We start from the raw sequence: 14,926 nt of genomic DNA, 5'->3' as shown, positions 1-14,926 counted from the left end.
AATTTTATTTTCTGGTACAAAAAAATATATCAGTTTATTCAATTCAGGTTTCAATCCAATCACAATTGGCGCTTTCGCAGTAAATGCTTGTTAAGTACAATAACATTTTATAGCATTTAGCTGGTGCTAAAAACTTAAATTCATTCAGTATCTCTTCACGCAGCCTTTTGCTTTACAATCGAAATATAATATGAGGCTTGTACACCGTGTCCTTGTCGACTGCAGCTCATCAAATTGCATCTTTTCCCATTCCATTCCATCTGAATTTTTTCACTAATGCGCTCGAATGCATTGAACTTCACCCACTTAAAAAAGATGAGAGTGCGAGATACATCATCATTATCCGATTGTCCGATTGCTGTGAGCTGATAACGCCAATGCCGCGACTGATGTTGTCTAAAATATCGTACATCGTCTGCTAACTATCAACAACTCAGCTACTCCGTTCGACGGCTGCCGAAGCAAACAAACAGTTCAGTGGCCTAATTGAAGTATTACCAATGTGTGTATGTGTGTATGTACGATTTATTTGTATGTATACGTATGTATGTGTCTCCTGACTGGTTTGTGGTCAAAGTATTTTCCCTCATTGTTTATTGTTTTTTTTTTTCGTTTAGTGGTTTGTGCTGTTGTCAAATCAATCCGAAAAGAAATGCTGCCAAAATTGCACACTGCCAACCAATGCACCACTTATCGCTTTGTGGTCATCTTAAAACGCTTTTGTTGCTACCATAACCGCTACTGTTGTTGTTGGTGCGCCTGTCATAACCACACTGTGTGACGTGTAACCAATTTATCGTTACTCAGTTCACTTTTTTTTCGTTCGAATCTGCAGCCTTCGTCTTCATCTTTATTTTCTTGCGTGTGGTTGTGCAAACAATTCCGAAAGCTTTTAACAGCAAACCTCTATTTGCAAAATATAATGGAGCAACGGCAACAAGAATTCAAAGCCCTCGTCAGCTTACACATATTAAACCTGAGCACACATACATACGTATGCACTTGAAGGTTGCCTGCAGGGAAAAATAGTAGCTGCGAACTAAATAGAATACTACCAGTGCACTTTTCACCAGTTTGTGTTGCATCTTTTTTCCAAAGGGTATTTTTAGCAGAGGGTATTTTTATTTTCTCAAAACTCAGTGAAACACCAAAATGAAGAAAACGTTTTTTCTAATAGCTGTCGCCCCTCGGCAGGCAATGGCAAACCTCCGAGTGTATTTCTGCCATGAAAAAGCTCCTCAAAAAAAATATCTGCTTTCGGAGTCGACTTAAACTGTCCAATTGAGGACCAACATCAAGACGCACACCACAAATAAGAGGAGGAGCTTGACCAAACACCCTAAAAAATGGGTGCACGCGCCAATTAACATGGTGATATTCTACGAAATGTCAATTGTCCGGCTATGCATCATTCAAAATACCAGTTAAAAGACTGTTTTTACTACCCTAAAATATAAAAAAAATACTCCATCCCATTCCATTCCAACGTTTTAAACTATTCTTTTTGATACTAAAAGTCGCTACAGAATATCGTTTTTCATAAAATTAAGTAAAACTTCGTACAGGCACAGGCACCACCGTTAAACATTCAACAATTAGTTCGAGCTTGCTCTGTAGGTAAATCTAAAAAATTAAAATGTACTCTTTAAAAAAACATTGAAGAAAAAAAATGTTTAAATGCGAAAGAATATTAATTCTACTTATGCTTAGTTAAATTTCGCCCGACAACTGTGGCCAACTCTCAATGCTAGAAGCGCAGAATCTCTACTAAGACGAGATAGGCACATTTCAGTTAAAACGGAGCATTGCCTAATCGGCAGGCACGCCCAGAGGCTCGGTGTGCAAACACACGACTTTTGCAGAAAGTATCTACATGAGGCAGAGCGATCGATTCCGCACCTTTTGTGCTACTGTCCTGCTTTATCCAGAGGTATACTTACCATCTAAAGTAGACAATTCTTTACAGAATTGGAAGATCTAAGTAAGTTCTGTCGAAATCAAGGATCTTAATAAAAATTCTGTAAAGTACGCACTGGTTTTAGGAGACAAGTTGTCTACGCGGGATTACAATAGGCTATGATTCTGAGTGTGTCCCACAGTGGACAACCACTTCAACCTAACCTAATCTATTCCTTTCCATTAATTTTGCACTAATTACTGCTTGTAGACATCGTTGCATGGAGTGTGAAAGAGTTATGGCGACATCTCTTGGAATGTATTTCCATATCTCTTGAATAGCTGATTTCAGGGAACTTTTCCACTAATCTGCTATTTACGCAATTCTCTTTTAATGTTGTCCCACAAGTAGTCAATACAAGTAGTCAATGGTAGTCACCTCTCGGCTCTGAGGAGGATGGGGCAACACTTTTTTTACGTGGTAAGGCAACCATTCCCTTACAATCAGCGCAGTATGCTTGGGATAGTTATGGTGTATGAAGGTGAGACTTGCTGGTAACTCTTATATTTTCAGAGTTTTGGGAAGATGCTCCTTCAATATTTTTAGATATCTCATCTTAGTCATAGTGCCTTCAAAAAAACAAAAAACCAGCCCACTTTAGACGCATTCAGCGCTGCACTTTCTTTCTCATGTAGAACTGTCGCTAAATAAAGGGTTTTCCAATAACAGGTGATCTTTTATGGGAAAAGTTTCCGGAGCGTGTTATCTCTTGAAGAGGTGATTACAATGGGCCACCGAGATCTTGTGATTTAACACCTTGCGACTTTTTCCTTTGGGGCCACTTGAAAGAGAAGGTCTACGCCAACAGCCCAGGACCGATTCAAGACCTCAAAGATGGATTTCGTGAGGCTATCGAGGACATAGGGCAGCCACTTTGCAATTCGGTTATGGAAAATTTCACGAAAAGGATATTGTCCTGTAAGCGTGGTCGTAGTGGTCATTTGCCTGATGTTATTTTCCACTATTAAAGGCCTACAATTATCTTTATAATGAAATAAACATCCGATCATTTATATTCGAAAATAGGAATTCTTCTTTGAATATCAAAATAACACCTCTTATTGGAAAACCCTAAAGCTGAATTTCGACTCGTCGGAGAAAATAAGTTTGCTCCAAAAATAATTCGGCTTGCTAATATTTCAACTCCTTATTTCTTTCAACTCATATTATTCCTTGATGGAAGGCATTTTTCCCTAGGAGCATAGTCTCTTTATTCGTTATTGTGCAGAACATTTTGAACATTTCCACATTGACGAATTTTTGAGTGCTTGGGTAATATTTACTGCAGAAATTTTCTCGTTTATTGAAGGTGTTTATTCTACACTGTTTTACATTTGGGATAATTTTGGAAACTCTTTCAGTACCCCTTTTTCTCGGAAAAGAGTGGTTTTTTCATAATTTTTCAATATAATAAATACTGTCGACTTAATTTGGTTTTTTCAAAATTTTAGAGATTTGGTGCCCCCTTTTCCCTTCGGAGCGCTATTTCACTATATTCTTAAATCACTCGATGTTTGCTTATTTATACATTTTTTTTACTTACCTTCGTTCAATAATGTGTGTGACTAATTAATTAAAACACATTTTTTGCCAAAATTCGTTTTTATTCATCAACATAGGATGATACAATCATGCCAACGCTTTTCCAATCTTTCGATACCGCCTTTGTAAAACGATTTTTCTTTGCCTTCAAAGTAGGCCTCAGTTTCGGCGATTACTTCATCATTTGAGCTAAATCTCTTACCAAGGAGCATCTTTTTCAGGTCTGCGAAGAGCCAGTAGGCGCTGGGGGCCAAATCTGGAGAATACTGTGGATGGGGAAGCAATTCGAAGCCCAATTCGTTCAATTTTGCCATCGTTTTCATTGATTTGTGACACGGTGCATTGTCTTGGTGGAACAACACTTTTTTCTTCGCCATATGAGGCCGTTTCTTTGCGATTTCGTCTTTCAAACGCTCCAATAACGCTATATAATAGTCGCTGTTGATGGTCTGCCCCTTCTGGAGATAGTCGATGAATATTATTCCATGCGCATCCCAAAATACAGACACCATAATCTTGCCAGCCGACTGCTGCGTCTTTGGTCGCTTTGGGCGGCTTTCACCGGCTGCATGCCACTCAGCAGACTGCCGATTTGACTCTGGAGTGAAATGGTGGATCCATGTTTCATCCATTGTGATATACCGACGCAAAAACTCCGACTTATTGCGCGAAAACATGTCCAAACAGCTCTTTGAATCATCGATTCGGTGTGAGCAAACGCGGCACCCATTTGGAAAACACCTTTTTCATACCCAAATGTTCGTGTATTATGGTGTGTACACTGCCTGCTGATATCTTTAGAATGTCAGCAATCTCCCTCACTTTCACTTTACGGTCGGACATAATGATTTTCAGTGTTTTTTCAACGTGTTCCGGAGCAGCGTCATTTGGCCTTCCAGTAGATGGAATGTCATCGGTGTCTGTACGACCACGTTTGAATTCGGCATACCAATAACAAATGCTTCTTTTTGATGGAGCAGAGCCCGAATAATGTTTTTCAAGCCATTCCTGGCATTGAACAGTATTTTTTTTTTCATTAAAAAACAATGATAAATCAGCACACGGAATTGCTTTGAATTCATTTTTTTTAAAAACTCAAAAGTAGCGTCACTTAAAGCACTGTAACTTGTAAACAAATGGTCGGATTAACATATGATTTTGACAGTAAGCCTAAAAAGGTTGCCAACTTTCGAAAAAAATATTGATTTAGTACTAGTGCCGCCATCTATGTGTCAGTCACACACATTATTGAACGTCCTGGTATATAAAATTTGAATTTTTTGAATTTTGGTGTTCCAGTTTCTCTTTGGTTCACTGTAAGTGTATCTTCTGATACATAATCCTCTAATCATCGCGATGCATTGGTGCGCCTATAGACGAGTCCTAAAGTTTCGTGTCTAAAAAAATCAACTAATTTACGCACTACTCTTCATTTTACTACTGGCCCTGAACACGAATGTCTCCATACTAGTTTTGGCTTTTCCCTGCAGGGTTGTCCAGGTCTCATGTTAAGTGTATATAAACACGTATATATATATATGGGGGTGTGTGTGTAGTATGTCTGTGTACTAGCATATGTATCCTCTTGATAGCCTGCTGTCAATCAATTTTTATTATGTTCACTTCGGAAGCTTTGGTACTTTAGGGACGACAAGAAGATGAATAGAATAAGAATGTGGCAGTAAAATATTACATACATATATATGTACATACAAACATGAAGCTGTATGTGATTACGTTCAACTGTATGGTTGGTTGGTTGGTTGGTTGGTTGGGTGCCTGCCGTCCGTGATACCAGTGATAGGCACTGAAAGTTGCGTGCTCTCGCACACTGGCTACATAAAACTTACATACATATATTTGGATCTACATTCATATGTACATATATACACGTACGTACTTCTCGTATTATGCGACGCAACTAAATGTCTCGTGCAAAAAGTTTCTCTGTAAATATTAGCAATGGTTTTCCAATTTGTATCTCTTAACCGTTACTCGTCATTACAACGACATCCTCTATGCTTATGCTACGGCAATAAGTTAGCCGTATATACTCTGCACGAAAGAGCCGAGAAACTAAGTGAAAAACAATTTCTAGTACAAAACCGCCAAATCCCATTAAAGACTAAACCTTCACATTTATTTTTTTTTTGTTGCTATTTTGGTATTGGCATTTCAGACCCTTACCCAGCTTTCTACATAGTGCGTGTGGGCAAGATTTCCATTTGGGCTATGCATGTACGTAATATTATAAGTATGTATGCACTCGTTTTTAGGACCTAAAATTTTGCAAATTTTATTGAGAAAGTTTAATTTAACTTTCGAATTCATATTCAAAATGTATGTATATGTAAATATGTGTATGTATAATGTGTGCTTTTCAATAACGACTTTATGCTGGAATATTTTTTTTATCACGCCACATGAAAAACCCGTCGCCGGTGGAAGAGTGCGAGACAGCGTCGTCAATTCAAGACATGCACTTAGTAACTTGATTTTTTCAGTTGAAGAGTTCAGCGTAAACGCAGTACTTTGTAATTAATTAAAAGCGGTTAAAAAATGCTGAGTTTCCGTTGAGTTGTGGTTACTCCCCGAAATTATTTTAAAGGCTCCACATATTGACAAATTATTACTTTTTACCTATTTTTTTTTTTATTTGAATTATCATGTCTTTTTTTAATATAGTTCATTCTATAACAAGCACTATAATAATCTAAGTAATCAAACTCTGTAAATTAAAAAAACAAATCGTTAAATCATCACTGAAATCTCAAAATGTTTAAAAAGGATTTCTAAATAAAATTTGAGTATGCAGTTAAATTTTAGTATAGAAAAGTGCAAGCTTGAAGTCGCTCAAAATTTTCGTTGATTTTTGAGCACTTTCAGCCTTGATGATGTTTCGAATTTGCTCCATAAAAAAATGTCTGCAGTCTGCTTTATTTTTCACCGATGCACATTGAGATAAAGTCTCAAAAATGTTACCAAAATCCTCAAACTTTGATTTTGAAGGTTTCTGATGCTGCTGAGTTCGAAGTCGTATCGCGAGAAACTGGCTCGATTTCCAAAATAGCAAAACCATTTGGGGTTTTTACCTCCCTTAATTAATTTCATTTGGTATCCCCGCAAAACTATTACGGCTATGCAAGATTACGTTGCTCAATACCAGCAGCGCCATCAGAGTTGAAGAGGTCCTCTCCGAGCCGTTTGATACCAACCGAGATTTCAGACAGGGTGACTCACTGTTGTGAGACTTCTTTAACCAGATGTTGCAAAGATCGTATGAGCCACAGAACTTAATCGCTCAGGCACAATATTTTATAAGAGCGTATGCCGATTGACAATAACATCCTCGTTATGACTTTTCCAAACTGGATAAAAAAGCAAAACGAGTGAATCTGATGGTAAACAAGGACAAACGAAGTACCTCCTGTCATCAAACAAACAATCGGCACACTCCCTGAAAATCCGTCGGATAATCTCTCTTGCTACTTTGGACTAAATAGGTAATCTCGACGAACAAAACTACTACTCTACAAGGCTCTCGTGGTACCTTTCCTAACGTATTGCGCAGAAGCTTGAACGATGTCAACATCCGATGAAGCGACGCTTGGAGTGTTTGAGAGAAATATTATGCGCAAGATTTTTGGACCTTTGCATGTAGGCAACGGCGTATATCGCAAGAGATGGAACTATCAGCTATATGAGCTTTAGGATGACATAGACATATTGAAGCGAATTATGATCCAGCGGCTACGTTGGCTGGGTCATGTCGCCCTAATGGATACAAACGCTCCGGCTGTAAAAGTATTCGATGCAGCAGAGGAAGGCCTCCTTTGCGTTGGAAAGTTCAGGTGGAGAAGGACTTGGCTTCACTTGGTGTGTACAATTGGCGCCGGTTAGCACGAGAAAGAAACGACTACCGCGCTTTTTTAACCTTTGTTAAGAAGAAGAATAGAATTCATTTCATTTTACTTTCAACTTAAGCACAAACATCTTATCTTTGAGTAGTCACAAACAAGAAATGGACCACTCTATTTCTCGAATCACCTTCGACAGAGTCTTTAAAACGAGCACACCGTCAAGAAAGACACGAGACTATGGAGAAGGTGGGAATTAAAATTTTATACAGATGATTCTGAGCTAGACGATAAGGTCGGCTATGGAGTATTTTCGAAGGAATTAGGACTGGAGCTATTAGACTACTGCAGCGTCTATCAGGCAGAAGTTCTAGAAATAAAAGCCGTGGCTACATATCTAAATATGCATGCCGCAGGAGAAATATATTCTCGGATAACCAGGCAGCCAGTAATCCAATGCATGCGGCTATACTAAGATCAAAGGTTGCACAGGAATGCTGGACAGCCCTAAATGATATTAGTGTCGTATTCAAGGGCAGCCATACCCAAATAAGTTTCGGGGCACAGAGTTATTGAGGAAAATTGTAAAGCCGACGCTATCCAGGAAAGGTAGTAATCTTCAGCTGCTCAGTGATAGAAGTACCATTGGGATTTCTGTGGCCACGAGCAAATTAATAATTGATTTATATTTCAATAGGTCATGAAAAGATGAAGGCGCCTGTGTAACAGCTACGCTACTCTGGCCGCAAATAAATAACAAAAAAGACAAAGGAATGCTTAGCCTTTGAAGGGAGGATATCTCGAAGGGCGGGGCTTCTGTATACGGTCTTTGATTATTTGGCAGATATTCCTTGACATTAGGAGTTTTCTTTCATTTTATTTTTCAATTGTTCAGCCTTAGCCTTATCAGAGCGGGTTGTCCAGGTAAACACTTTTTCAATTCTCTTACAGAATTATCTGGCATGGGGATGGGACCAATCTTGCGCTTCATAAGAGCCACAAAATGATTCCACGAAGAAAAATAAATAAGGTTCCCGTGTCGCACAGTGGTATTACAATGAACCTGTAAGGTTTAAGATAATTGGTCGTACAGACCGACTACCACCATAATCTAACAGACATAGGGCGCACCAACTAACCATCAACGGCTATGAAGTCCACAGACAAAGCGATTTCCAAACTTGGCTCGTTCTTTAACTTCCCTTTTATGAAAATGTAAACGTTGAATACCGTATTAGCATCCCTTTGATTAATGCTTGGCCGAGCTTCAACAATTTGTGGTGTGCGCCTTGCTGTTTTTCCACGAACAGAAGGACCTACAGTTTTGTGACATCTCCGAATGGTAGATGGTTTTTTTTTCAAAAGATTTTCATGCATGGTGAAAAGATTTTTAGAGGTGTGGTCTTTAACAGATCGTTATTCGGCTCTGAGTGAATTTGACAGAATCAGCTGATGAACTGACGTCACTAGGGATGTGTGGGTGATATACGAAAAAAATCAATCAATAACACTTCGTTGCAATCTGAATAACGACTGATTGGACGAGTGTGTGAATACACGTGCAATGATGGTGCAGAATTCGACTGCCGAATCTCCCAAGCAACGTGATAGCCGAAGTTTCCCTCACAATTTTCTTTTTCATGATATATAAAGAGGAAATCTTGTAAATCTATGAATTCGCCATTATCATTTGACCGCTTAGAGAAAAAGGTTTGGAAAAAATGTTTACTATCAATTGGTGCTTCATGCCCGTGTTCTTGAAGCCAGGCACTGCCGAATGGTCGTCATACACCAACCCATCCGGTTACGGCGTCAGTCTTTTTAGAATTGCCAGTTCATAAAACATATCTGAGGTGACTTTATTTACGAAATTCGGTCAGGTCAGATGTCTTATTCCTATCAAGAGATCAATCAGTGGTCACACAAATCCATTGCTATGCCCGGAAGAAAACTTTTCTATACCTATCGCTACATATCTCTGAACCATTCCGAAATATAGTTAGATAAAAAAGAGGATGAGTTTGTTTCTTGATAAATAATTCATTAACATCCCAAAAAGGCTGAGGAATTCCAATTGATTCTACTTTAATTCCGGATTACAATTTAAAAGTCCTACAAACAAAATATTAAATTATAAAAATCAAGTATTATTTGTAATACAAATTTTGGTCAAATGTTCGTTCTTCGTTCTTCGAGTGATGTCTAAAGTTAACGCAATAATCTGAAAGTATCCAATAGCTACTCTGGATTTCTTTTCAACTTGTAAAGCAATGAGAGGTTTGCATATCATGACTCGATATCCTAAATGCAGTTTCAGAGCTTTTCCTCGTGCTCACATCCGGTTCTTCTTATATAGGGCCACTGTGTTGCCGATATTTTTGGAGGCGCATTGAGTTAGTCATTGCCAATCTAAGCGGCTTGAGCCCAGCAAGACATTAAGTGCCGTAAACCGCAGTATTTTGGATGTCTGCAAGCTCTGCTCTTTCTTCTCTTTACACTACCAATCGAATATTGCAACCGTTGAAGCTCTTAAGCAATATGGAAGGTTGTACCACCATTAGACGAGTGAGTACTATGCGCCAGCCGCAATCGCACAAGTATCAAATTCATAGATAGGCACATATTTGTAAATGAACTGGCAATTGTACAATAATTTGATGTGGTATGTGGCATGTGAATGAGGCAATTTGCTGATGGAGTGGAGTAGCTGCAGGCAAGCATACATTATTTCCGCATTTAGTTTTATGCAACTACTTGTTACAATTTTCTTTGAATGTGTATTTGCATAGCTACTAGATACCGTTACATATATTTACATACTCACTTTTAGATGTTGCCAATTTATTTGACGATTTTTTCAAATCGAATTTTTCTAATGTCGATGCTAGAGATTCGCGCTCACCTTTTCACAAGAACAAACCTTCATCACTAAACTGTGGCTCCTTGAGATATGGGTTCCCAGTCATGGGAGTATAGAAGGTATCGAGATTGCGTATGAGCTAGCAAGAAAAGGTTCGTCACTAGACATAACAGAGGCGGTGGCGGTTGCTACTTTTTTAAACACAGTAAAAACATCCATTGCTTCACTCTACTCAAGCTTTAGTCGAAAGGAGGTGGAAGCAATTAACTACGTGCACCACAACAAAAATATGGCCTTTGTACAACATCCAGAGCACGAATTATCTGTTAGGATACTCTCGCCCAAGCAGCTAACGTTTCACTGCAACCCTTGCTGGTTACTGGAAGATAGAAGGCATCATGCAGCCAGATTTAACCTTCCTTTTAATCCCATCTACAGAAGCTGTCGGGCGGAGGGGGTGAAAGAAAGTCGTTTACACTATTTATGCGAATGCCCAGGTTTACTTAAAGCAAGGCTTTGCTTTTTCGGTAAGCCTTTGCTACAGCAAATTTATGAAATTTTAGACAGAGATATAAAAAGTTTACCTTGTATACTTGGAAATGGATCTGACTCAGAAAACAAAAACAAACAAAAAATAAATAAAATAAAGATAAAACACCACGACCTCACACGACAGTAACGCTAGTCGCTTATTAGGATTGTTTCAGTAATAATACTCAACCACTACAACAACAACCTTTGTAGTATATTGACTTTTTGAAATAAGTAAATACTTATGAGTACTTTTATAATTCAAAAATCCCTTTTCATATTGCAAATGTTATATAGTATGTATGTACGCATTTCGTCTCAAATTATCTCTAAAATCTATTTTTTTACACCTTTTTCAGATGGTTTTGCCATTTCGATGATGACAACTATGTCAATGTTCCACGGCTGGTCAAACTCTTGGACGAGTACAGCCCTTCAGTTGATTGGTATCTGGGCAAGCCTAGCATATTCTCACCATTGGAAATACATCTCGAAAGCGTAAGTACCAAATGCTATTAAAACAAAAAAATATATATTTTATTATCTCAATCGTCTTCCATAACAGTATGCGCCAATGACACACAAAAATAAAACAACGGCAGAGAAGATTTCTTTCTGGTTTGCAACTGGGGGTGCTGGTTTTTGCCTAAGTCGCGCGCTGACTATGAAAATGTTGCCAATAGCCGGTGGTGGAAAATTTATTAGTATTGGACGTAAAATACGTTTCCCCGATGACGTCACTATGGGTTTCATAATTGGTGAGTTTGCACACACACACACACACTTATAAACATTCGCATTTGTAATAATTTTAAACGTATGCTTTCTCTTGCCTACTTTCAGAGCATCTGCTCAAAGTGCCATTGCGCATTGTGGAGAATTTCCATTCGCATTTGGAGCCCATGGAGCACATACGTCCTGAAACTTTCCCAGACCAAGTTTCATTTAGTTATGCGCATATGCGAAATCAATGGAATGTCGTAAAGGTGGATGGCTTCGATCTGGCAACGGATCCGAGGCGTTTCTATTCGCTGCACTGCAAGCTCTTTCCTTACTTCAGCTTTTGTCCACCAAGATGATAAACTCGCTTAAAGAATTTATAAAAAATGTTGTTTTCTTTATTTTGTAAAATATTTACCGACCTGCTGTATTTAAAAGAATAACATAAGAAAAAAGTCTCCAGCAAAATTGCGCTGGCATAAGTTTTGTAACTAAAACTCAAAACTGTGATGTAGTTTAAGATGTAAAAAACTATGTATGTATGTATGTGTAAGTGTAGTAGGGAAACAAATAACATAATAAATAGAAAATTACTGTAATGAAAGACAATAAAAATGTATTATAAAAATCGTAAATTTACTATATTAAGTACAGTAAGTGCAGTAAGTCTGTCCAAAAGAATTGTACGGTCTAGTATTCGTATGCAGTAAATCAGTTATATCTAAGTTGCGTTTCTTTTAATATCTAAATGTTAAAATTAAAATAATTAACAAAACAAGAATACTTTAATAAAAAAAAGCGGCAGCCGTAGCCGAATGCGTTGGTGCGTGACTACCATTCGGAATTCACAGAGAGAACGTAGGTTCGAATCTCGGTGAACCAAATTAAGAAAACATTTTTCTAATAGTGGTCGCCCCTCGGCAGCCAATGGCAAGCCTCAAGCAAGCAAGAAAAAGCTCCTCATAAAAAATATCTCATAAAAATTATAACTGAGTCGGCTTAAAACTGTAGGTCCCTCCATTTGTGGAACAACATCAAAACGTAGACCACAAATAGGAAGAAGAGGTCGGCCAAACACCCAAAACGGGTGTACGCGCCAATTATATATACTATATATATAATAAAAAAAAACAAAAAATTGTTCAAATATTGTCCACCCGCCAACTTCATAAATTTGGGCCCAGCTTCACTTGACGCAACTTTCAGACAGTTTCTGCGTGTTTTCTTTGACTATGACTTTACGAGGTGGATCAGCTGGCAAATGTTTTAATTTTTAATACATTTTGATTTAAGATTTTTTTTTTTTAATTTTTTTGTTGTTGTTTTTTTATTAAAATTTGTATATCTCAAGTTTTAGCCTCATTAACGCCCCATACACTTCCCATTTTCGACTGGATTAGCCTCGAAACTCTATGATGGTTAGTCCCTGACGGATATAAAATATACAGCCGGCCACCCCACCCAAACGAGTTTTTCGGTACTCTCTTCTTCTTAATGGGAGCGATAACCGCTTACGCGATTTTGGTCGAGTTTAACAAAGCGCGTCAGTCGTTTCTTTCTCCTGCTAATCGGCACCAGTTGGACACACCAAGTGAGGCCAAGTCCTTCTCCACCTGATCTTTCCAACGCAGAGGAGGCCTTCCTCTTCCTCTGCTACCACCAGATGGTACCGTATCGAATACTTTCAGTGCCGGAGCGTTTGTATCCATTCGGACGGCATGACCCAGGCAACGTAGCCGCTGGATCTTTATTCGCTATGCTATGTCTATGTCGTCGTAAAACTCATACAGCTCATCGTTCCATCGCCTGCGATATTCGCCGTTGCCAACGTGCAAAGGTCCGCACTCTGCAACAATACAATTTCATACGACCTAAACATCCTTATTTTCAGAATTGAGCCGAGGTTTTCGTCATTTAACATACAAGTGGTAGCAGTCGCACGCATTGACCTTGACCGCTCTCGCCACCCAATTTCGATCGATAATCACCTGTGCTAGTGGCGCTCATTTTTCTATCTGACTTTCTGTTAGCAGAGATTAGTGAATTGTGCTTAGATTTTTTAAATTGATTCGGTCACTTTGGTTTCGGATGACATTTATAGACTCCTTATTTTCTTTTTGCGCCAATTTCACCATAACGACCCTCAGCAACACTGTCGGATTTCTATTAAAGAATTGCTATATCTATTTATCGGCATGCCTTGGGATGCACCTGTTAATACCTCTTTACTTTCTGAGCTCAAAGTCAACATTCTCGAGCTCCTGGTATTAGTTGTTCCACAGACATCCGTCGAAGCTCGGCGATGTTTTGGCACATTTTGCAGTCTTAGGACCTTTAATTAAAAAAATAATTAAATAAAATAAGCATTTCAATGAATCAAGTAAACTTCTGTTAAATTTGCAATTAATTTTAGTTAGGTCGTATTCGATTTTTTGAATGAATGAAAAATGTATATAGCGTGAAAACACTTTTCCACTCCTATAGCAGGTAGAGCCTGCTAAAAAAAATTTCTGCATCGCACACTTCTCTTGACACAGACAAAAATATACGTGAAAGTAGCAAACTAAGAAATACAAATGTATAGTTTAATGTAAAACTCTTTTAACACAAATTATAAGATGCTGCAATAACACAATATTTTTAATATTTTAAACACATTTCATATAAAGCCTTTACTTTTAACTATTACGTCATAGTACTAATACCATTGAATAGGTGTAGAACAAAATATGTCGGTTCTTGGTAGCGGCAGATCTAACAAAGCTTTTTTTCTACTTTGTGCTTCCTTTTATTGTCAATTTTATTACACGAATATTGCCTACAATAACTAGCTTCTAGTCTCTATAAGAGAAAAAAAACAACTTCCACGGATATCTTTGGAATCTAATTGTTATAAACGCAATAATGCATTCGCTGTAAATATATTCCATTTTATATCTACATAAATATGTATGGCTATGTAATTTTAGTCTTCCATTTACATCAACTACTCTATAAATTTTTTTTTTTAATAAATTACATGTACCTAGTATGTATGTATGTTTACACTTTACTAAAATACACAGACAATTTTGTTAATGATATATTACAATAATGATTTGAAGCTATAAAATAAATTTTTAAAGAAAATATAAACATGTATGGATTTATTTTATCTAATAGTCGAAACTGTAATAAAAACTAATATAATTTATTTGATATTCTTCTTCTACGTGATTGGCGCGGTAACAAAACGCGTTTCTTCTTGCACTAACCAGCGCAACTTGAACCCACCGATTATCGCCACATCTTGCGCAGAAATTAACATAAAGTGTAACTCGAAGATGTGAAGCCATTAGAACTAATGGTGGTGACTACAGATTATATTGAATATATTATTCTTCTTCTCCTTGATTGGCGTGATAACGGCTTACGCGATTTTGGCCGAGTTTAACAAAACGCGCCAGTCGTTCCTTCCTC

The 14,926-nt window shown here is 37.9% G+C and overlaps 1 protein-coding gene across 2 annotated transcripts in view; it reads left to right on the top strand.

The window, feature by feature from the left end:
* Positions 1-14,529, top strand: part of LOC128861451 (fringe glycosyltransferase) — a 214,572-nt gene extending 200,043 nt beyond the window's left edge. For both annotated transcript variants that reach the window (XM_054099590.1, XM_054099589.1), the window contains exons 5-7: positions 11,107-11,245; positions 11,313-11,505; positions 11,591-14,529. In XM_054099590.1, the coding sequence (XP_053955565.1) occupies positions 11,107-11,245; positions 11,313-11,505; positions 11,591-11,826 (568 nt within the window). In that variant the 3' untranslated portion in view covers positions 11,827-14,529. The remainder of the gene's footprint in view (positions 1-11,106; positions 11,246-11,312; positions 11,506-11,590) is intronic.
* The last annotated feature ends 397 nt before the right edge of the window (positions 14,530-14,926 follow it).

Source organism: Anastrepha ludens, chromosome 4, assembly GCF_028408465.1.
Source record: "Anastrepha ludens isolate Willacy chromosome 4, idAnaLude1.1, whole genome shotgun sequence".
Taxonomy (NCBI): domain Eukaryota; kingdom Metazoa; phylum Arthropoda; class Insecta; order Diptera; family Tephritidae; genus Anastrepha; species Anastrepha ludens.
This window is presented reverse-complemented; position numbering and strand designations above follow the sequence as displayed.